Genomic DNA, 25,019 nt, shown 5'->3' with positions numbered 1-25,019 from the left:
AGATCTCAGCAATCATGCACAAATCTTTGGACAGGACTGACAAAGCGGGAAAATATCAAGGAATTATTATACTGTGATTGGTCAGAATAAGAACCGGGCAACACTGGGTATTGATACACCCCTGTTACAGGCGGGCTTCTCCCGGTGTAAAATAATCATTTAGTAGCTCAAGTCAAATTCGAATAAATTTAAAGTACAGGAAGTCTAATGAACGAATAAATTACTAAAGAAAGAAAAAGAATAAATACAGATGAAGACAATTTGGAAGCACAAAGGGAGCCACCTCTCGAAGTAAGCGCATCCAAAGGCAGCGTAGCCGAAAATTCGTGATACCAAAGCTTGATGGTGTGGAGAGTGCGCACTCTCCTTTCTCGCGCAGGTTCATGGAGAGACTAGGGACGTGACGCCTGAAAGATATCGTGAAACAACAAGAGGTACCTCCGAAGTGTAACCATCTATAAAAAAAAAAAAAAGAAAGGGAAAAGGATACTTATTGTGAAAATCCATCCTAGTACCTGTGGGAAAGCCGTGCCGCCGTCAACGAGCCTGGCCGTTGTACCGCTATACGATGCCTTGCCCGCAGTAATAGGAACAGATGGAGACACAGTACCTGTCCATCTATGAGGTGATACTTCAGAGACCAGCAGATCAGTGGAAAACTTTCCACAGGAAGATATCCGCTGCTCGAAACGAGCCTGGCTCAATAGTAACGCCACTACCACGCCCTGGTTGCAAAGGCAGACGACGCCAAACGAAGTACGCTCCTATTGCACCAGAAGAAGAAAAACATAACACGAAATAATAATTCCGAACGAGGGCCAAATGTCTACAAATGTAGCCTCTCGGAATACAAAAAAACTGGACAGCCCAAGAGTCAAAGACTGCAGCTCCACGACCACTTCGCTGACTAGTATAAAAGAACGAGAAGAATACCAAAACCATTACGAAAACAAAATAAACGCACGACATTACAGGAGAAAAATAAAATAATAATAAATTATGACAAATGATAATAAGAAAGGAAAATAAATCAAACTCTGACTTATTCAGGAGCATTGCTTTGAGCAGGAAAATAGTAATTAAAATAAATATAGAACCAATACGTAAAGTTAGTTGTTTTTTTTTTTTTTGTTAGAATAGTTAGATTGTAGTTGAATTTTTTTTATAAACTGTTATCATGCCATGTATTTAACGGATGAACAAGGAATTGGATGGGTGGCCGATGAGATCAGGGCGTACCTTTCGACTTTAATCCAGATGGGGCGAATGATACACCCCTGTTACAGGCGGGCTTCTCCCGGTGTAAAATAATCATTTAGTAGCTCAAGTCGAAACGTAACCCTGACCTCTAGAAACGGCTTCATAAAACATCTAATCTGATTCCTTGCTCAACCACTTTTAAAAATTTTAAATTTTAATTTAAAAAGTAAAAATGATGATGGATGAAAGAGATAATTTTAAGACTAAATATAAGGATTCAAAAATAATAAATTTTGCCGCGCTTGTCGGCAACGTCCAAATTTCGACGCGCCTGCGCCGAGGTGGTCCTCGTGATTCGTCAAATCCAAAATCATGCGATAAAATTTGGCCAATCACGAGAGTCCTTTTTGTAGAATGGCGTGGGTACGCGAAGTTGAGAAAAAGAAAAAAGTAATTAGTATGCGTCCCCTTTCCGATAGGATAGGACCTGCGAAACTTATTGTTAAAACAAAATATGTAAACGTTTAAAGAAAATGTAAAATATAAACAATATCACGTTACGAGCACGAAAGACCGTGTTTTATTTACACTCCCACCGTTTGAATTTCTTTTTTTGTGAATCCGGGGTTCGATGGACTCCTGAGCTAGCCGCTGCAACCCCGGGGATCTCAGTATGCTATCTTATTTTATGAAAAATTCAACTTTCATTCAATTGATAGAAATACATTTTCTATTACCAGTGGGTCTATTCTGTATTTATCGACCGCTAAAGTGATAAAGTGATAAATATTATCAAACTTAGGGTAGGTTTGTATTATAGAATTAGCACTTATTGTAACAATTACAATACGTTGGTTGTAATTGTTGCAATAAGTACTAATACTTTTATACAAACCTACCCTAAGTTTGATAATATCTATCACTTTAGCGGTCGATAAAGTATAGAATAGACCCACTGGTCGTACTACGATGCTGGTCGATTCCATTCATGCGAGAATTGAGTCATTTATAATCAGAGTAGTTTGGGCACTATCAGAATGACCCACCATCATTTCCAACGCTAGGTCATCATTTCATATGCAGAATTCCGTGACTGGAAATCTCTCGCTGCTACTTGCATTGCTTCAAAGTTCAAAATTAAATTTGGTGAATTACAAAAGGCATACTGAATTTAAAAAAACTTACCAAATATTGTACCTACTCTGGTGACAGTAGGACTATACTGTTAGACCTAGAAAATGTCATCAGATCCCGATCAAATGCTGTGATGCTTTAAACGCCAGCCACCCTTGCTGTATAGTGCTAAATCACCAATATCGGAGATCGAGTATAACGATCTTAAAAGTCTGTGTTAAATGTAATATCCCTCAGAGATGACGCATGAGTTTATGAAACTGCCACATGGATTATCAGTGGAAGATACTTTATCGGAATCCGATCAGGAAGATGTGAATGAGGATAATACAGCGATTACTGCTTAAAAAATGTGGGACAATATTTTTTTTTTAAACTGAATAGTTGATTACAATTTTATTTTTATGTACGAGTAGATACGTACCTATTTCATTTCGAAAAATAGCAATACCTGATAATATTAATAATATAAGTGAAACCTCATTTATTTTTATTTTACCTATATGTGATTAAGTATCTACAAGCAAAAATATTAATTTAAGTATTTTTAATTTATTTAACAACGTCCCCTTTCGTAAAATAAATGGGTGCTTATGTTATTTATTTTAATACTTAATTAGTAATGCCCTGTGATGATAATTAGCATGAAATTTATAAATAAAAACGACTACGCCAAATAGCGTAAGCGACATGCCTGGAAAAAATATCGTGTCATAGACATAAGCAAAACAGCGTTACGGCCACTATCTCGAAAACTAAAAGAACTAATGCAATCGTTTTATAATTTCCGTATAAGCAGTAACCAATTATTATTAACCACATTAACAGAATTCATTTTTGGAACTAATTACGGAAATAATTTTAAAAAAACCTACTCTAAAATTTATGAATTGTCGCTTACGTTGTTCTGCCGATTAAGGGTCGATATATTGTAGTGTATTGTGATAGTGTAAATTACGTTTCAACTATTTTTATATCATAATGTCTTTTTCGTGAACTTTTTCAACAATAAGAAATATTATCAACAACATTAGAAGTTGAATAAATTGCTGTAAAACAAAACATGGAGTAAAAAAGGTAAGATAAAATTCCGTTCAAAATAAAATGTATATAAACGCAAAATATTATGTGAGTGTGAATATGCCTTTAGCGCATTTCACACGGCGCGACATCAATGAATACTGCACGTGTTTCGATATCTGGTAGGTAAACAATACAAATACATGTGGCGCACAGATGTATTTTGTGTAAATGACATTGCAAGCGACAGAACTGAGATAAAATATAATAATAGTTTCTAATATTTAATAGAGTTTTGTGGTTTCAAAAGGTGGGTATTTTTCAGGTTCTCTGTAAAGCATGCGATATTTTTTGCGCAGCCAACGTGTTAATAGAAAGATTTTTTTTTATATTTATATACTTACCAATTCATATTCCTCAATTTCAACATATTATTCTGAACGCCATATTAAATATTCTGATGAGGCTCGAGAATTTTACGAGACATCTCGCTATCAGGATTCTACGAGAAGGAACGGTAGATACGAGATAGATAACACCACGCACCGCACAATATCTATCTAAAACTACTATATAAAAATATGTCACAAACATTTTTCTCTATTACCATAATGGCTTCATGTTTTACTTTTATCGAGTAAAAGACAGCTCCCTGACAGCTTGTAGACAAGGTAGGGAATCACTGGCCCCACACCATATGAACAGATATGCTGTGTAGTGTATACAGAATAAACCGTGGTATGAAATAGCTGGCTAGGTTATGTTTGCAATTGAAAATGGTTTAATACCAAAGATGTTGAAAAAAACCTTTTCTATAAGAACCTAAATGTATGAAATTGAAGCAAGAAAAGACCTCTGGACTACTGATTAAGAGCTATAATGCAGAGTTGTCAACGTTAAGCGGCTGTTCTAATATGAATAATATATGTTTTTCTCATTGAATAATATAGGTCACCGAAATTGGCTTCTTAAAGTTAGGCGCGTATCTTAGGTACCTACGCGCCTAAGTTAGCTATACGTAACTCCGTATTGTAGGTTCATTTGAAGGGAACTTCATACTTCTTCGTACACCCTTCACCACGGTTTGCCGGTACTCAGGCCACCTTTTCTCTTAACAGTGCCCCATTCACCGCCAATTCCTGTACAGTGTGTTCTGTACTGTAGTACTGTGTAGTCTTTCTAACTTCAACTATTATTTTTTCAAACAGATCTTAGTTGGGTAGTTAAGTATGTTTGAATGTCTAGCAAATAGAATGTGTGTGAAGAGTTTGGATTACTTATATAAAGTTGTTTATAAAAACTTTTTATGTTACAACGCTTGAGATAAATTCCAAAACAGTAATTTTAGTATAGTCTAACACCATGGTATCTATCTATAATAGAAAGTTTTAACTCTTTGTTAATAAAATCAAAATGGCGGTTTGCTGTTAATGCTCTGCTATGATTATTTACTTACATAATTTGAGATTGTTTCATTACATATGGCCTAAAAGAATGAGTATGAGGCGAATCGCTGGGAATAACGCCCTATTATGTCAATCTAAAAGCAAGTTATTTAAGTCTGACCTGTATTCAGTTGGGCCGATCAGGTATTGCAACTTGGTTTCTATTAGAAATTATTAACTTTTAGTGAGTTTCTGGCATCACAAGGTGAGAGAGAAGGTCTATTCTTATGGCTCAACCAAAGTATTAATAATAGAAACAGAGAAGGAATCTTGCACACCATTCCATAACTAGGGTCTAGGAAAATTCATTCTGGCACAGTACTAGTATAAAATTGATGAGCGCCTTGTTGCACCATGATATACGAGGGTTACAAGGTTATGGGTATACCACTGAAAAGACTAATGGCCAAGATAAATGCAGGTTTTACCAAATGTATCCAATCAGAATCAAGTAAGAACCACCACAGCTTACATCAATTTGCTGCAAATTGCAATGACTTAGCCCCACAGAACAGATAATAAATAGAATACCGATAGGCTATATTCAATACGCCGCATGGTGAAGCAGGCTTTTGAATGTGTGAGTGTCCTACGAAAATGAAGCATGCATTATGCACGTGCAATAGTGTGAGTAATACACCAACATTAAATGAGCGTAAATACATAAACCGAGAGCAATTTTCAGTATTCGACGTAAAACGTATTCTAGACACGTGTGTAAGTTTAAGCCGGATTCTTCCTTACTCGAGTCGGTTACCTGCTATCGCCTTACCCATTGTGTATTTCAGTTCCCATTATTTCTGAGTTCTCTGCTTAACCCTTGGTGGGTGATGTAGGGAAAGCATGTCAGGTTTATTGTATAAATTCTTCTTTTAGGGTTGTCCTAATAATTATAAATAATAAAATTTATTTATTTGATTAAAACCAGCTTTTCAATTTAAATCTTATGTAGTGAACGTTAATTACATTCACTTACAATTCATACGAATTATGATTTGTCCTTGTTTTGTTTTTTAAATAATACAGGCATTCAATATCTTAGTGTGATGTTACTACTAATCTGCAATATGAAATGCCTTGTAGCTAATTTAATCAGTAGCCTTAAGCGTCAATTACATTGAGCTACTTTACGAGCTGCTTGTTGGCGAATTTTAAATCTGCCTGTAAAGTCGCCCAGTGTCATCATCGAACAAGCTAACAAGCAGATTGTAAACACTACCGAGAAAAGTTGAAAGCCGGTCAACTTTACAGGCTACACGCCGGCGTGTGGGCCTACTGCGTCTGCGCAGTAGAAACCTCACGGTAAAAAAACGAACTACGTTCTGTCAAAATAATAGCTGGCTTGTGGCTTCTCAGCGAATGGAAAGTTTTGTGTGTCATCATCACAATCGCAGTAGCTGAATCGCCCGCTTTTAAATTCGCCAACAAACAGCTCGTAAAGTAGCTCAATGTAATCGACGCTTTAGTAATAATCTTTTATCCAGCTACATTTTCATATTCTTAAGCTCCATCTTAATAATAACTCACGCTCAGCTTTGCACCCATGGTGGACTAGCCTGGTGAGCATCAGTCATTGAAGCCGTGGGTTCAAAAAATGCATTTTCAATGTGTGCTCGATTCCAGTTCAAGGACCAATATGTAACAACAATTCCTTGCAAGTCCATTCTAATGTGGAGATAAGTTTCTTTTTGACCATGTCCGATCCCAATAAGATCATATTATGGGCCTCGACAGAGTGGAGATTTGTACATATTAACAGAATTGGTACAAGTCGGTTATGGGGAAGCCAGGCAGGAACCGCTCTAATTGTCATAGCCGATTTTGGGCAATATCATTCAAATCTTTCAAGAATGAAAACCTAACCTGACATCCAGTATATCGGCTATTTTCAAAATGTGTTTGCCGCTGGCTTCCCCATAACCGACTAATACTACAGAATTTTGTTTTTACGAGCAAAGCATGTTGGCCACTTGCTCAACTTAATAGATCAACGTACTCTTGACACAAATACAAATTTAATGGTGTGGCCAGACCCAGGATTCGAACCTGAGACCCACGACACTGTAAGCTGACGCTTAAGCATAGTTAATTTCATCGTGATTAGGAAGGACGCAGGTTCCGAGTCGTGTCCGGCGTCCAATATGCATGTTTGTGAGGGTGTTTTCAAATTATGTATGGTAATTTACTTTAATAGTACTTAGATTTTTTTTAAATCTTTAGTGTGGTGGATAAAGGGAGCACGGGGTGGGTGAAATAAATGATACAAGAATTATTACAATTTATAATAAATATTTAATGCTTTCGGTGATAAATTATTTTCTATAATTAGTGTAACCTTATACTGACATTCATACAAAAAATATCTTAATAGTTTATTGCATATAATATGTTAAGCTACCTATGGATTTTCACATTGTGATAAATTTAATACACTATCGGGATATACAGTGACCAAAAAACGAATGTCGTCTTTGTTCAATAATTCCATTAATTATTACCTAATTTAAAACACAAAGTCAGATCATCTGACAGACAATGTATTGAGATTTATCATGGCCGACTTTATCTTCAAGGAATAAACATTTTAATTACGTAAAGACAACATTAAAACGCTTTCAAATTATAATTTTAAGATGATTGACATCGCAGTTGTACAAAAATGTTTATAATGATGATAAAAATAGCCGGTTGACAAAAAAATTACAGCAGATAACAAAAACATTCAGTTTTTAAGGCATTTGAATCAGAAGGAAGTTTTAATTTAGATTGGGTAAAGCGCTTCAATGCAGACACTTTAAAAAGACTATTATAATAGGGCACTCATTGAAAGTATACAAATTAAATTAATACACATTTATAATCTTATAAAACTGTTACTAATTTATTTATAAAATTCTATTTTATACCTCAGAGATAATGGTGTAGTTAATTACATTTTTGATTGTTAGTGTTTGTAGTACATATATGACAAACATTTATTTTGTTTAAATATCTAAAATTGGGATTGAATATCTTAAGGCTGTACTTCAGCTGAGGCACGGTCTAAAACGATTGTGACTATGCCACACGCAGATTGTGCAAACGACGCGTGACGAACAAAACATAATTTGTCATAAAAATTCAATATGCGTCTATTTAATGTTATATTAGTAATAATATATTCATTGACATGTTTTGTTTTTCGAGTAAATACATAACATTTTTTAGTCATTTTTACATTAAAAATAATTCCTCCGACGCCATCACAAAACAAATTGACGTGCGAACAGGTCGACTATCGCTCTCCGATTGGCAACGCATGCAAAATTACGTCCCACCTATTGCTGAAAATTATTTGCCATTTCACTGAAGTATGCTCTTAAGTTTACTATATTATATTATAATCAGTGAGAAGAAAAAGACCAGTAAATACATGTTCTCAAATATAACCAGAAATCTAGGAATAGAGAGTTAAGTGAACTCAATACAAATTTAAAATTCGAGTTACTATTTTATTATGTTTACTTTAAACTCTCATGTTATCTAGTAATAATGTAAACAACAAATTGCCGGGAACTCCGCAAATAGCATAAGTGGAAAATAATTAGGGCTGTTAAAGAAGTTGTACACGTTTTACGAGTATGAAAAGATGCAATAGAAATTATCAGCATGGCGGGTTATGTACGCACAGTAATAGAAGAACTGGACGGCCAACATTGAGATGGCTAAAATGCGCCACGAGGGATTTAAAGACGTTCGGTCAAAGCGACTGGAAAGCGCCAACGCTGGATCATCCGAGATTTAAAAATGTTTTACGACAACAACAATAAAATGTAACAATACATTATTCTCTGAGGTACGGAGTTAAAATTCAAGTTTCTAATGACACATTACGTTTACACACTACGTATATAGAATTATAATGCAAAATACGAGAGGAGAATACAATTTGTTGATGTAAAATTAATATCATATTTTAGATGAGTGACCCATATTAGTTTTACGCGGTATTTGTAAAAAAGCAAACAACATCATCTTATATCACATCTGTCGGTAACATTCATCGAACAAGACAATATATGTTTGCAAAGAAAATTTTAATTAGAATACGGAAACTTTTGGCAATTCTAAGATTTATTATAAGTATATTGACAAATGCTTTAAACATAGTTAAGTATGTACATTAATATTTAAATCTGTATACACCTAGAGGAGCCTATTTTGATAACAATATAATTTAGCTCACAGGTCTGCTGTAATTATTTAATTTAAATAAGTCCACGTTACTTTAAATTCTAAAACAAAAAAAAAAACAATTTTCCTAGCTATAAACTAATAATTTTTTTATCTACTTAAGTAGGTATATAAATAAAGGAACATTCGACTCGAGAGCCGTCGCATATAGCATGAATATATTTACAGATTATAATGATTTTTGTGACAGTTTTTCATAAAAAAAATCATTACGATGTTATATACATTTTTCTACATGTCTTTTTGACTCAAAATTAGTTACATTATTTAAAATCAAGCTGCTATATTGCATCCAAGTTCATTTTGTTAATAAAAAGACAGGCAAGTTACCAAAATATATAGATTGTTTTTCATCGGTTCAAAAGAAAGTAATAATTTTATCAAACCAACAATGCAATTAACTGATTAAAATAAGCCAAATAGAATTTAATTTTTGATTGCATTTGCACATCTGTAAGGTTTTTTTTGTATCAAATTGTAGTTATTTTATCCATTTTTTATTAAAACATAGTTCTAATGCAAGCTAATGTCGTGATTTTTGTGTGTACAGTATACTCGTGATTATCCGGACTAATGGTGGGGAGAAAAGCGCACGGATAAACGAAAAACATGGATAATCCAGAACTATGGTTTTTTCTTTTTAAAATACTACATAATTGTACATTTCTAAAGCAGACAATTATTTTAACATGTTTAATATTTATTAAGAAAATCCATAATTTTAGTTCGTTTGCAGGAATCTTTTAATGATTTTCTAGTATCAGTTCGAATTTTCCTATAAGCTATTATATCATTGTATACACAGTATCATGCACGGATAATCTGCACATCGTTAATCGAGAGTTTACTGTATTTGATTTTGAAATATTAGTATGAAACCATGTTTATTAAATACTCAGATAATATGCAACTGGATAATTGAAAGTTTACAGGCAATATTGTTATTAATTGTTTATTTGACTGAAAATGAAGTATGAAGGCTTTATTGGTATAACTTTTCCTACACAAAATGAAACAATTTGATTGTTTTGACGTAAGAGACCATTCACAGATGTAAAACGGTGGTTTTGTATCGTGTGACATACTAAATTCATGAATTCTGTTAATGGAAATATATTTTGATTAACTGTATATGTCTAGGATATATAAACGTAAATGGTAGATAGTCTACATGGGATTTCCGTCTATGAATGGCCTTTAAACGAGATACAGTATCAGTTTAATTCGTGATTTCAGAAATATCAATACCAACTTGCGAAAGGACTATGCTTACAAATCAGTACTACATTGCGCCACGTAATTGAAAAAATATATAATTTGCAAGTGTATTAAGACAATTTTTTTAGTATGTCTCATACATCATCGTTGTAGCTAAAAACTTAAAAGAATTTATAAATACTATAGCGGTTTCCTTTTACCCTCTCTATTGGACCACAATCCTTTCTACCATCCGTGTCTAACCTATGGTATCGTTACATTTCTGCAAAATATATATAATATAATAGCATAAGTTGTTTAAGACTGTCCTAGTGTCGGGATTCACATAACATACGCGTAGCGAGAGCATGACAACAGGGATTTTGCGTACATCTCTACGAAATTCAGAGATTTAAGTGTATTCAATTGAAAGTAGACTATAATATTTCTGCTGATGTTTAGTGTGTCCCACTAGGAAAGCCTTGGATAGCGGGGTATGTAAAGGTACCCCCCTTATGATTTATTTAACTTCACTTATACAAAACATTGTTTGTGGTCACTTGAGTGTTTTTATAGTCTCTTAAGTACGTACGTGTATGTACAAGTCAGTTCTTCCAATAAATAATAAAAATGATTTTACTTCACTTCACTAAAAGTATGAACAAAAATTTACAGCAATTTATCTTTTAATACAAAAGTATTACAATGTAATTATACAAAGACTTAATTTTGTTGGAATTATTAGACATCTATTTTTTGACTTGATTGAAATTGTGATTTTTTATGTTTTTAATTACAGGAATTATAAATGAAGATGACATATCGATGTATTAATGTATTTATACAAGATGGAAATTTGATGCAAATTTATATAATCAGATCCATATAATATAATTGCTAATGATATTTACATTGAAGAACAAACACCAAATAACTACTCAATTGCCATTCTCCATTGAATTTTAAATATTTCACCATACCTTTTGGTACTACGTAATAATTATATAGATTAAATATTATATTAACGATGACATCACAAGTTAATAACCGCTAGATTCATAGAGGATGGAAATAATGTTCCGGCTGTGTCAAAATTTTAATTAGTTCAGATTCAGGTTGACTGAGGAATGTTCTTTTTTTATTTAATTAATTAAAAATATGAATACAAGAATGGCAAAACTTTCATTTCGGAGGGTGTCTGTCGATTCGAGGGAATGGACCGAGGCAAAGTCGACAGGGTAAACGTTCGAAACGCACTCTCGAGAAGCACTTCACAGAAGCAACGGATCGGAGGCGATATTGTTCATTCGAAGTTACACCGCGGTGGAGGCTCACCGTCAGCCGAATCGTGGACCGCGTGCCTCCCTTCGTCGAGTTCACTCGCCGGTCATTCTTAATACTATCGGCACCTTACTCGAAGCCGGCCGAAATCGGCGAGCGGCCTTTCGATCGAGAGCGTGCTCATCGTGGCCGACGTTTTCTTGTCGGGGCAACGGGGTTCCAGCAGAACCGGAGGAATCGACGCAGTGCGTTGGGGCGCCACACCCCGGGGTCAGCAAGTGTACGGGTACTCGGCCAGGTAAGTCTGCAGAGGAGGCGGCAGACCCAGCTGGCGGTAGGGCGGGAGCAGAGGCAGGACGGGGGCGGCGGCGGAGCGCAGGGCGCGGTTGACGGCGAGCCGGGCGGCGTGCGCGAGCTTAGGCGGCGCGCGGTTCAGCGGGCGGATCACCTCCACCGGCGAGTGCTGCCCGCCCGTCGCGTCCACCCACACGTGGCCGGGTCCGCCCTTTCTCGCGCGGGTGGCCTCAACGTAGTGCTGCACCAGTTTGACCACGCAGTCGAAGCGCGGCATATGCTGTACGAGCCCCGCTTCAGCGTCCAGCCGGAAGAAGCCGCCGGCGTAGTGCAGCCGGACGGAGGTGGGTCCCTTGGCGGTCTGGACGCTGAGGGAGTAGAGGAAGTTGGGGTCGCCCGAGTCTCTGACGAGGAAAGTGCCCGGAGAGCAGTCCTTGAGGGCCTCCTGGCTGGCCTGCAGCGTGAGGTCCTCGTAGTACCAGCCGGATCGCGCGAGGCGGTCGACGGCGCTCTTGAGGCGGAGCAGGTCGGTGTCGGGGGGGCTGGGCGCGGCGAGCGGGCAGGGCGGCGGGGGCTTGGCGGTCAGCAGCCAGCCGCCCGACAGCGTGTTTCTCTCCCTGCAGCCCGTCCCGCCGTCGGCCGCGGCCCCCCCGCAGGCCGGCAGCGGGAACACGTGCCGGCAGTTCGGGCAGCTCGCCTTGATGCTCAGCATCATATTTTCGGGGCCATAACCTGGAAACAAACAGAAACACATTTAATTAGTACAAGATGTTCAACAAGAAGGCTCGATAAAGCGTACTAAATTGTTATCGATTATCTTTCAGTGGCATAACTCGAATAGCAGACGATTTACCGGGAACGACATCTGGCCAACGTCCAATTGGGCCACACGCCGACCCGCCCGCTGGCCCTCTCCGACTCCCGCAATATAATAACAAAATGATCCACGGCGGGATGACGTCAAATAATGCGAATTTATAGCGAACGAATTATCGAAATGGCTTTTCTCGGAACCGCCAAAATAGCTGACAAGCACAAGTATCAACGCGAGGAAAACGACTCGGGAGATACTGAAAATTCTCTCCACTTCCATTTAGATCAATCCATCAAAGGCGTCAATCAATCAGTCACTTAAAAAACGATCGCTGGCAATGAACTAAGCACCGATACCTATAATATAAAATATATCGCCCTGCTGAAAATATTATTATTAAAATATTTATATATATTATATAAATTTACGTAAGTCGAAGTTCAACACTTCCATTAGATAGCAACGTAAATTTATAAAAAGCTTTCGTAGGTAAAAATAAAATAACATATTTTCCGATTCTGGTGTTCTTTTGACTAAACAATAATAAATAATTAGTTTAAATAAAATATCTTAGAAATATAAAGACATCTTAAATATTACATTTTGTGAGTAATGTTCTAAGTCTCAACAAACAACTGTTATATGCACGTGTTACCATTATAGCACCTGTACACGTGCATGGATTTACTGGCAGCAATAGTGTATATTTTAAACTATCGCGATAATAGCTGTTTACACGTAAAGGTGATGACTGTCTCGTCAATCCCATTCTTCAAGAGTAAGCGGGACGCGACGCTGTCATTTTATAGTACTATTTTGACAGATAGCGAAAATCAGTCAACCTCAAAATGTGTCTCTGCAAGGTGTAGTTCGTTTTTTTACCGGTAGGTTCGCCACTATCGTTCTACTGCGCATGCGAAAAAATCCAACTGCCGCGTGAAAATTCAGAAGCTTCCGAACTTTTTTGATTCATGCATGCAATCTTGCAACTTGCATGATAATTATACATGTGTATTTTCTTGGTATCGCCGCTATAATACCTACTACTATCAACAGTAAATCCATGCACGTGTAAACGGGGTATTACTCGCGACAATTGTACCCTGTGAGATTAATAATTTGAAGATGGCAGCATTGACAGTAGGAAACGATAAAAAGGCTGTGCAGCACCGGGTAATCAGAATCCCGTCTGAGAAGAACGAATTAATATAACTTCATCAATCATTGATGTCATAAACTTCCTTCTCTGTTAACGATTACGGTATATGAAGACAGAAAGCTTTTCGTGACAGAATCTATCGAATTCCTCAGGAGAAAATTGCTCTTTTCACCTAATCCACTTTTCGCCTCATTTAAAATTACTACTTGTGCTGTAGTGTACCTACATGCACACCAGTTGAACTTACACACTTCATCTATAGCCGGAATTATAATATTGACAAAGGAAATTTTGTAATTAGTGAAGAGATAATAATATGGTAATTATTTGAAAAATTAGCTCAGGCAGACCTTCTCCTCAACGCGCAATGATAAGAATTACAAATATCACGATACACTTCCAAAAAGAAATCGTTTTGCGTGATAAAACAAACATTTTGTATGACTAATTAAAATTGTTACAGGAAAACTCCTTCCTTCATGTTAAAGCATCAGTCATGAGTGTTTTAGTCGCAACATTTCACTGAATTATAAAATATTCTAACCCGCTGACTCAAGGAAAACAATATGTATGAAATTAATCGAAAACTGTGTATGAATGTTTTATAAATAGCTGGAATTTATTACGTGTAAGCTACCTGTTAATTATTATTGCATAAAACAAAGTATTTCCCTTCCTTCCTGCCTTTATATTGTTATGTTAGAGCGGAATGCAGAAACATTTGTCATAACTAAAATTTCCTTAGCAGAAAACACTATGCAGAAACATTTCTATTGAAAATCATACCATATTTAAAAATTCTCTTTCCTATAGTTTAGGTAAATTATTTCATAATTGTTAAACGATGACAAAAATATGACAACTGCATTTTATAAATAATGCAATAACTATAAATACATATTAATATTTAATTATAATACTTTTATGTTTCCGTTAAAGTCATTATACGTGATTCCACAGGCACCGCAAGATATTTTTTTAACATGGTAACACTAGCATCAAGTGTTATTCTATCACCTGGCATCTTGTATTTCTGCGGGCTGGCGTATAAAAGTAAAATAATATTCTGCAAGTACATGCCAAACGAATTAAAACTATCAATATCCATATTGAGATAAATATTAAATGAATTTGAGTGTATGGACTGTTTTATAGACATGCGAATTTATTTTGACAGCAGCTGTCAGTGGTAAATGGTAATACAGAAGGGGGCGTGTTCATAACAAAAGTAGTCTATGGTTAAGGATTCCATAACTCTATACTCAGGATTGTCTATAGTTAAGTCATGCTTTTCGGCGACTTATCCTTAGGATCGAAATCTTAGATTGTGCATGCCGCTCTTATATTATAACACAATTTAAACTAAAATGGAGTCACCAACATGATGAAACTACATTACCTATATTATTAATATTGGAAACCAATTTCCACATATTGGCGAGGTATAAGGTATACCGAGTTTTACAACTAGTTCAAACCAAACCAAGATTATAATTATATAAACTGTTTCCGAATATTTCTATCCGAACAATAAGATCACAGTATTAATGATCTTGGATTTTGATTTCCAAAACAAATGCCATTGATTAAAAAAAAAGTAACATCGATTGTCATTTTCCAGTCATTATATTGTTAACTAGATCTGACTTTATGGTCAGATGGCATTATTTGCAATAATCATAAATCATTTCATGGAAATAGCGATTTAAACATTTTTTGTGGTTGAATTGCTAACTGTATTAAAAATAATATTAGCTACATAATAATAATATATATCTTGGCAGCATTGAATCTTAAAATATAGTGACATAAAAAGATGGCGGCCTGTTTTGACGATTTGACAGCGCCTTCCTTCGCGTAGATAAGAAGATGTTGTCGTACAGTAGACATAGGTACATATGCAATATGGAATCATTTTTTACGCTTTGTTTATATATATAGAAGAAAAATTTTCAACGACTTTAGTTTCTAACTGTGGATTTTTGATAAAGTTTGCCATTTATGAAATAATTACTAAACATAGTTTATTTTTAAGGTGGCGTTAAAATAATAAATCCTAATTGGTACTATTGGCCATTTTTTATGTTCATTAGGTATAAAAATGAAGTATGCATGTGTACATATTTACAAATGACAATCATCACAACTTTACACAAGTCCTAAAGGCATGTCACCAGGTCCTATGTATTTCAGGCAACTTATGTAATTTCATTATTATACCTATTATCATAACAATTATGACAAAAAGAAAATACTTTTAAAATCGTGGGAGGAGGCACAATATTGTATGACGTATTTTAAAACATACTCTCTCACACATGCACATACGACAATGTCACTCACACATCGTGACGAATTTCCCGCGAAAACCGAACGCAGTCGGTGAAAAATAAAAACATATATAAAAACATTGCGGCAACACTGTGGGGTAAAAATAATAACGCAGCCAAAGAGCTAGAATAGAGTGAAGTGGAATTACGCGGTAAAAATTGATTCGCGGCGCAAGTTCTCCGTACGTCGGCCATTTTCCGGGAATCGGAATAACAATAATGCTAGCGGGAAATTTGTACACATCAAGGAGCGGCGGTCGCGTGATTTTGTTTTTCCAGCCGGCCAAGTCAACTATAATCATTTTTTTCGATCGAAAATTAAATATGAACCAAATATACCTACAGAATATATTATTCCATTCCTATTTGAAAATCCATAGACAATTTTATTTAAATAAAGTATTCCTTATGTGTCACTATCAAATTCAAATATAAGGCAGTACTAATACAATTTAATAATGAATATCTAAACTTCAAATAATTGCTTTGTTCCTACGGCTATAATTTGAAATAGAGACAGAAGAAAGTCTTTTCTTCAGTGTTGTTGAATTGTATTTTTAATGTTGTCATATGAAATTATTTTGACATTCAGGGAGAGTGTTAGTAGTTCCACTAGGGATACTAGGGACGTAAAAATACATATTTGCTGAATAATTATTTGCACAGGAAATATAGCGTTTTACATAATTAAGTAATAGGTACGTATCTATAAATACAATTTTAAATAAATCCTTGCAATATTTGGTAGGTCTTTCAAATTTGTAGAATATATTTTTGGAAAATAATTTATAGTTACGTACCTAATTAAGTATTTTTTCTATAATTTTATTTAAAAATTAAATACGAAATATTTAAAATTTTATAACTCTCAAAACACGTCGTAATCGATAATATCTACTTACTGTGTGTTATATCAACATAATATTTTTAAAACATATTTTTATTAAACGAAGGTATTAGAAAAATGCCAGACTGGCAAACACATTATTGGAAAGCGATCGGCGGCGCGTGACTTTCTTGATTTTCTATTTTCACATTTTCCACGCGCGTCTGTATACATACCACGTTTAATATTACACCGGGGATAACGCCGTGTTCAATGTCAATATTCCCCGAAAGGGATAAAAAGGGAATACGGTACTATATTTAGAAATATGAGCACGAATTTATTTCATAATACATTTTTTATGTCTTGTATCTTTTTAATATTGTACTATTTTTATGCACAGTTCCAAAATAGCAAACTACACATCCGTTACGCAGTTATATTGTGAGATAATTTGCATAGGTACTATAGTTTGTCTTCAATTTTAAATATGCATGCAATCGCCATAACTGCACTTCTACCTAGCTTGTAGAATATAAAAATTACCATTATTAAATTTAAATAACGTTTTACTCGCAGTTGTTACAAGCTACAGTTCATTAATTGTACACCTGTATAACGACGTCTATTGTATTATTGTATAATAATGGATTTCTGCCAAGGATTGGCCGGATGTCGTATAGCCAATAATATTTGTATTCAATATAATATATTGATAGGTAATACTGATCTACTTTTCTACACATTATATGGTGACAGTGCGTATCATTGACCGCGGTGACGTCCCTCGGGGGTTGGCAGGTCATGCACTGCGCAGGGGCGGGAAATAAAAGAAAGGAAAGAGAATTAATTACGTTAATTAATCACTAATTAATTGTATTGTGCTTGTCTAAAATTAATAAAATATAGTAAGTATTTAATGAGCTTACATAAAATGTGTCGCAAAACCTTTTAACAGTGATGGAGCCAGTTTGTATAAAGTTAAAGCAAAAAACGGACCACTGGTCCACTGCTTAACATAGCTACAAATAACTTCGTATTGAAGGTTCATTTGCCAATTTGCAGGACGTTTAAAAAGACAATCTGCCACGATGACTAGATAAGCAGCCAATAATACTATACTAGACTAACTTCGGCAGTTTTACATAAAACACATTGACTGCTGCCTAGATAACTACCTTTTAATTACCACATTTAAATAGCATGCTAATTGCATCGAATGGTCACCTAATCGTTACGCTCTAGGCGCGTCTTTAGCGTCCAATGCATTAATCATATTATAAAATTTGTGTGTGGCCGTTTATTACTGCACTCGGGTAAGTTTAGTATTCAAAATAAACGTAAATAAAATGTCGCCATTGCGCGTGTAAGAATATCAGAATGGCAACTGAGCGTAGTTAATATATTTTGTGGAGTTTACCAACATAACCGTGCTTCACGCGCTTGCAAAATAATTTCAAATGTCATAACAGAAATAACGTAATAAGACTCCTACTATTTATAGTCCAAATTCTTTGGCTTGGATGCAATTTTAAACTAAACATAGGAGACGATTTATTAATTCTGTAAGTATTGTACTTTGCCTAGGGACGCCACGACTTGATATTGTTGTGTTATTAAATCTTTGACTGGAGCGTAACAAACATACTAATTATTAGTTCTATGTATCACATGTTGTTTGTCACGCCAGTATTCAATAATGCCTTCTTTCAAAAACACACCCACCTACAGAAAACAAAATAATAATATCTAAAATAAAACATTTCAAGAGACGTCATTCGCGATCATATTGTTTTATTTCGATGTGGAAATCGCAATTTTCTTAGTATTTGATGTCATACAGACTACGTAAAGTCGAAACATCTCGCAGTGACAAAAATAACCATCGGTGGAAGACAACAACAAATCTGCGTGTCTCCGGAATAGGAATTCATAAGATTTTACGCAGAAACAACGTGCGATTGTTAATTATAAAGACACTATGATGTGTGTCAAAGATAGGCCACGGTTATTGATAACGTTATCGGGATCGTGCATGGAATATGTATAATTAAAAATAATTCACGTGTCACGAGTATGTTAACATAATATAATGTACATATTATTACTAGTGCACACTGCTCACGTGAAACTAAAAGTGAAATTATTCCACGAATCGATAGAAATCATAATTCCACTTAAAATATTATTTAATAGACATCGGGCATGTTGAAATACGTAAATATATTGAAAATCAATTAATTATACTTGTTAGTAGGTATACCTATTCGTAAGGCGTTCTACATTACATATCATTGTCAAAACATCGTTATGTATGAAAGAGGAAGATAGACTATTATAGCCGATATAGCCATATTAACCTGTCGAAGTTAGAGAATGCTACCAAAAATGACATTTGGTACTATCACAATATTAGTGCCATGGCCCCCACATCCTGAAGCGGGCCCCAACCTAACGCTAAGATTAAGGGAAGGTGTAATGTTCTACAGAAGTGTTCCCCAAATGGTGTTCCGCGGAACTCCAGGGTTCCGTGTAAAATAAAGGTTATTTCCGTGTATATTTAGTGATTTTTGGTATTTTTAAATAAACCCTTAAATTGTCAGCACTCGGCATCGTATTATGAAGCACTGATCCCACTTTTGTGATAGCGAAGTAACATGCGACCCTTCGCCATATTGGATAAATAGTGGTGAAGAACACATTATAAATAATAATCATAAAATAAAATTCTATTTGACGAATAGCGTCGCAGGCAACTTTTTTACTATTAGAGTAAATTTTTGTGTGTGTTTATCTCACTTAACTGGCCGGGCCCCCAGGCTAGAGCTCTGTCAGCCCCCCCCCCCCTCCCTTGTGGGGGCCAAGATTAGTGTTATGACAATAAAAATCCTCAAATTAAAACCAATTTCCGTATTTCGTTTTATAGACCTGCTATGAAATATAACAGAATAATAATTCATCTATTCAATTCTAAACTATCATAAACGCCAAAACATAAAATGTGCAGGAAAACAATTATACTTAATTCGATTTTAGTTCTGTAATATCGAAATATTAAAAAAAAACATTTTTTGTGTTTCAAATTACAATTAATTTTGGGGATATTTTTCCAATTTCAAATTTATGAAAAATTCAATACATTGACAAATAATAGGATACTTAAGGGGGGACATGCTCGTCGAAGGTCAAAATTGAGTTTTTATTGTATATTCAAACCATGATCCTGGACACTCCTTAAACGTTGTAGATGATCTATTTATATAATTTTGAAGCCTTATTATCCTTTATAGTTATTTTAAACATTTGATGACTGCATGAAGTATTTTTGTTACATAAAATAGTATTCTTTTAAACCTCTCGCTCTAATGTTTTAGAATATAGTCATATTTCGGTACATAACTGTGCAGTGGTGTTAAGATTTTTTACATTTATTAATTTTTAAACGCATTTATAAAACCATTAGCATAATTTATTACGAGATAATTTTTGTAAAATATTCACGATAAAAAATTATATTGATAATCTCTGTGATCCCAAATTTGACAAGAATTAGGCATTTTATTATTCAAAAAATCGGCAAGATTAACACATTTCAAGATGATTCTAAAGATATTTATTATAAGCTATGTCTTTGACCATTCAAGTGTGATAAACATCTTATGAATAATGATTGCTTTATAATAATTATTGACCTAAGAATAAGGTAGTGTTTTTTTGAAATACGCCATTTCTTTTGTCATTCCCTAGTGGTTAAGCTACAACATACGGCCGTAGCCATAAATTGACAAACTATAATTGAAGTAGGGAGTAAAATGATATTGACGCGCGTGTTTGAACATGTACCGTTTAAAAAAAAATAAAAAAAAATTCGGTTAGGTACATGTTCAAACACGCGCGTTAACATAATTTTACTCCTTACTTTAATTATAGTTTGTCGTTTTATGGCTACGGCCGTATGTTGTAGCTTAACTACTAGGGAATGACAAAAGAAATGGCGTATTTCAAAAAAACACTACCTTATTCTTAGGTCAATAATTCTTATAAAGCAATCATTATTCATAAGATTTTTATCACACTTGAATGGTCAAAGACATAGCTTATAATAAATATCTTTAGAATCATCTTCAAATGTGTTAATCTTGCCGATTTTTTTAATAATAAAATGCCTAATTCTTGTCAAATTTGGGATCACAGAGATTATCAAAATAATTTTTTATCGTGAATATTTTACAAAAATTATCTCGTAATAAATTATACTAATGGTTTTATAAATGCGTTTAAAAATTATTAAATGTAAAAAATCTTAACACCACTGCACAGTTTTGTACCGAAATATGACTATATTCTAAAACATTAGAGCGAGAGGTTTAAAAGAATACTATTTTATGTAATAAAAATACTTTATGCAGTCATCACATGTTTAAAATAAATATAAAGGATAATAAGGCTTCAAAATTATATAAATAGATTATCTACAACGTTTAAGGAGTGTCCAGGATCATGGTTTGAAAATACAATAAAAACTCAATTTTGACCTTCGACGAGCATGTCCCCCCTTAAGTGGCATGCAAATAATTGTTTCTTAAATTCAATATAATCCTATGCGTTTAGGTTTATACAGAAATGTTGGAAATTTCATAGTGAATCGATTGACGTAAAAAAATGTATTTCGAAATATTGCCGCTTTAGATAGTTTAGAATAGAATAGACGAGTTCTTTAGAATCTTAGATAATGTCAACAGTTTACTTTACGGAAAATACGTAAAATACGTATACACCTCATCTCAGTATTAATCTAATACCTACAATCTGGAGTTAATTTCTAGTAAATATTGAAGAACTTAACCGAAAAAAATAATAATATTTTCAATAATTTTAGCTTTTCTTACAGATACCCCTCCATCTTACCTTTACAGAAAGGTTTATCTACATATTCAATTAAAATAAAGTTCTAATTTTATTATTGTGTTGTCCCAAATATACCTTGTTTCGAAATAAACGGTCACAATAGAAAGAAAAATAATATTCAGCATGTTTATACCTATTAAATAATTCGTAAGGAACACAGTTTTTCACACAGAATTACGTTCACACCCCCTACAACACTGTAAGGTGGTCACTTTTAGATTAATAACGTATGACTGACTAATAGAAGCATTTCAAATAGGTAGTTTAATATTTTATATAAAACTTGTTTCCATCATTGCTCGAATGATACCGTACGGAATTAAATTTACAATAATCTTTTAACGCGATGTGGCGTGGCCCGAGCGCACCTTTCACTCGACTGAAGTAAATATGGCTTTCGATGGACGTAATGTACGACGGTACCTTGGTCATAAAAGATGCCTTCCATTGGCTGAAGCAGCACCACGATACCTAATAATAATTGAAAGGTGCTACGAAACCTCAATAGGCAGTGGTTATCATTAGAGACTCGGCGATATTTATTTAAATAAAAAAAAATGTTTATACAATACACGTGCATGTTTTTACTTGCACCAATAGTGTGTATTTTAAACTATCGCGATAATAACTGTTAACACGTAGAAGTGCTGACTGTTCTATATTGTTCAAGCGAGATGCGATTTTGTCATTGTATGGTGCTATTTGACAATGTTTTGCGCGGCGTAGTTTGTATTTCTTCCGATATGTTCGCCACTATCGTTCTACTGCGCACGCGCATTCGCCATGCAAGTACCAATTATTGCGTGATTTTTTTATCCATGCATGCAATCTTGCACGATAGTGTGTTTATACGCGATAATACGAATCGTCAGCAGTAAATAGCGCGACACCAATGCATACGGGTTCAAATCCCGTTGAGTTTCGTATTTTTTTCAAAATACGATTTTTTCTAGTGGGTATATCTGAGGTATCTTCAAATTATGTATGTTCAATATAATATGGAATGTTACATTCTCAAAATCTTATGAATTATTCGTTTAATAAAAGAAATGGTTTAAATATTGCTTTTATGGTAATATCATGGACAAAATGCAACTGGTACATGCATCAATGGCTAGGGTCGCAGACGTTTGTCTAATAATATCAACTAAGGGCGTCGGTTGGCGATATACGTAACTATAATGTCACTAGCTATGCATCACAGGGCATGCATACCATGCGCATTGGGTGCCTGAAATCAGTGTTTCAAAATGTACGTTTTTCGTAATGAAACTCCTAGCGCACGTAGTCTCCCACCAGCCATTGGATTTCTGCTCAACACCACGTCGCTGTTGCCAACCGAATGGACCTACGATATACTATAATTTTACGCCATATTATTCTATAATACTATTACTCCATTCCATTATAATCAAAATAATATAAAAAGATGGCAACACTGCGTCCCGTGAAAAAATGAAAATTATTTGTGCACGTGTAGACAGTAAAGTTGACTGAGTGCGTTCCACACATTCAATATAAACGCAAAGCAAGCGCCAAAACTACTAAAAGTGAAGTGGAACATGAAGTGAACAAGTGTAGATATAACTATAAGATGCGATATACGGTCGCTGATGTTGGTGTGGTCATTTTTTGCAGAAATGGAAATTGAGGTTCTCCTGACTTCCGATTTTAATAATATTATTATGAAAGTGGTCAAAAAGTTTAAAGAGACGTTCGTCTGAAAAGCGATGTTCCTTACCAATAAATGAGAAGATTAATTAAAAATTCGTATCAATTGCAACTCGTGCAAGTAGTGTAACGGCTTCTATTACTTCGTGTAAGAACCTTCAAGATTATATTGTTTACAATGTTTACAGTTTACACTGTCATCATTTGATGACACATTTACATTGATTACATCGTCAACAATAATGCTGCCATTGGAGTGTACAGCAAAGATAATATTATTATTTAAGTAGGTAAATTGTAAATTGTACATACGTCAAACAAACAATATGCAATGTTTATGCAATACATAATGCGAATATTATTATAAGGGCTATAAATAATAATAGTAACCCTGCGTAGATTTCCATGAACGACACGTCGGTACAATATATCCAGTGATAATAGTATTAATATGCCATTCACACTTTACGTCTTATATCCACGAATCAAGAAGGCCAAGGCACTGAATAGCGAGTTACGATGGTAGTGCTAGTTATTGATTATCTTCGAATGCAATGCGGTAATCTGTTCGTAATAAATGAAGATTTTCGTTCGAATATTACATTAATAAATTAATTAATGTATAAAGTACCATTTTACTACATTCATCGTATTATTCTATAACTAGCACTGCGAATTGCGATCGAAATTCACGGTTTTGTGCACCGGCCTAATTATAGTCGGTCATGTCATTCATACCTACAGATATACGACGGAAGAGAATATATTATGATTATTAAAAAAAAAAAACTATAATTATATTGATAGCTATAATTACATTTTCAAACATTGTTACGTACTGTCAGAATTACATTTAATTATAATGTAAAAAAATGACATACCGTGGGAATTAACAATTACCTATGGGAAATGTGTTGCCTTTTGGGTGAAGGTGGAACAAGGTTTAATTCTCGAGATTCTTTCTATTAGTTAGGTACCGTCTGTATCACAATAAATTTGTCAGTTAATATTGTTTAATCCTAATCCTAAGATGAAGACGTAAATGTGTAATGCTGATGAGCATTTGGGCAGTTGACCGTGTGCATGGGTGGCACATATTAAAAGTTTGGTCAGATAAGTAAATACGAATACATCTTAATTGCATGTTTTTTTGTTTCCGTTTTCCTCGAGACCACACAGATAATCTAATATATTCTAGAAACTAAACCGCTTACGGTAGCAGAATAGTCATGTGTTCTTAATTCGACAATGATGTCACAGAGCAAAATTTATAATAATTATTCGGCAAGCGAAAAAAGAGACTTTTCAGCGAACAAAATACGCGCACAAAATCTATCACAATAATATTATATTAAACATCTTATACACGCCACGCCATACGTCAGAAGAGATGCGCGCCATACAAACAGGAAACATAAACCGCAAATAATTGGCGAAAAACCCGCAAAAAATATCATTTATTCAGTATTTATTTAAAAGCAAAGGACAAAAAGATGTACAGCTCGCA

The 25,019-nt window shown here is 34.7% G+C and overlaps 1 protein-coding gene across 2 annotated transcripts in view; it reads right to left on the bottom strand.

Annotated features, from left to right (window-relative positions):
• Positions 1–10,993: 10,993 nt before the first annotated feature.
• LOC147070267 (suppressor of cytokine signaling 2-like) overlaps positions 10,994–25,019 on the bottom strand; it is a 153,457-nt gene continuing 139,431 nt past the window's right edge. For both annotated transcript variants that reach the window (XM_085949774.1, XM_085949773.1), the window contains exon 2: positions 10,994–12,536. In XM_085949774.1, the coding sequence (XP_085805900.1) occupies positions 11,782–12,519 (738 nt within the window). In that variant the 5' untranslated portion in view covers positions 12,520–12,536 and the 3' untranslated portion in view covers positions 10,994–11,781. The remainder of the gene's footprint in view (positions 12,537–25,019) is intronic.

This window comes from Rhyacophila brunnea, unplaced genomic scaffold (genome assembly GCF_057557595.1).
Source record: "Rhyacophila brunnea isolate RB1 unplaced genomic scaffold, BYU_Rbru_1.0 scaffold_22, whole genome shotgun sequence".
Classification (NCBI taxonomy): Eukaryota; Metazoa; Arthropoda; class Insecta; order Trichoptera; family Rhyacophilidae; genus Rhyacophila; species Rhyacophila brunnea.
This window is presented reverse-complemented; position numbering and strand designations above follow the sequence as displayed.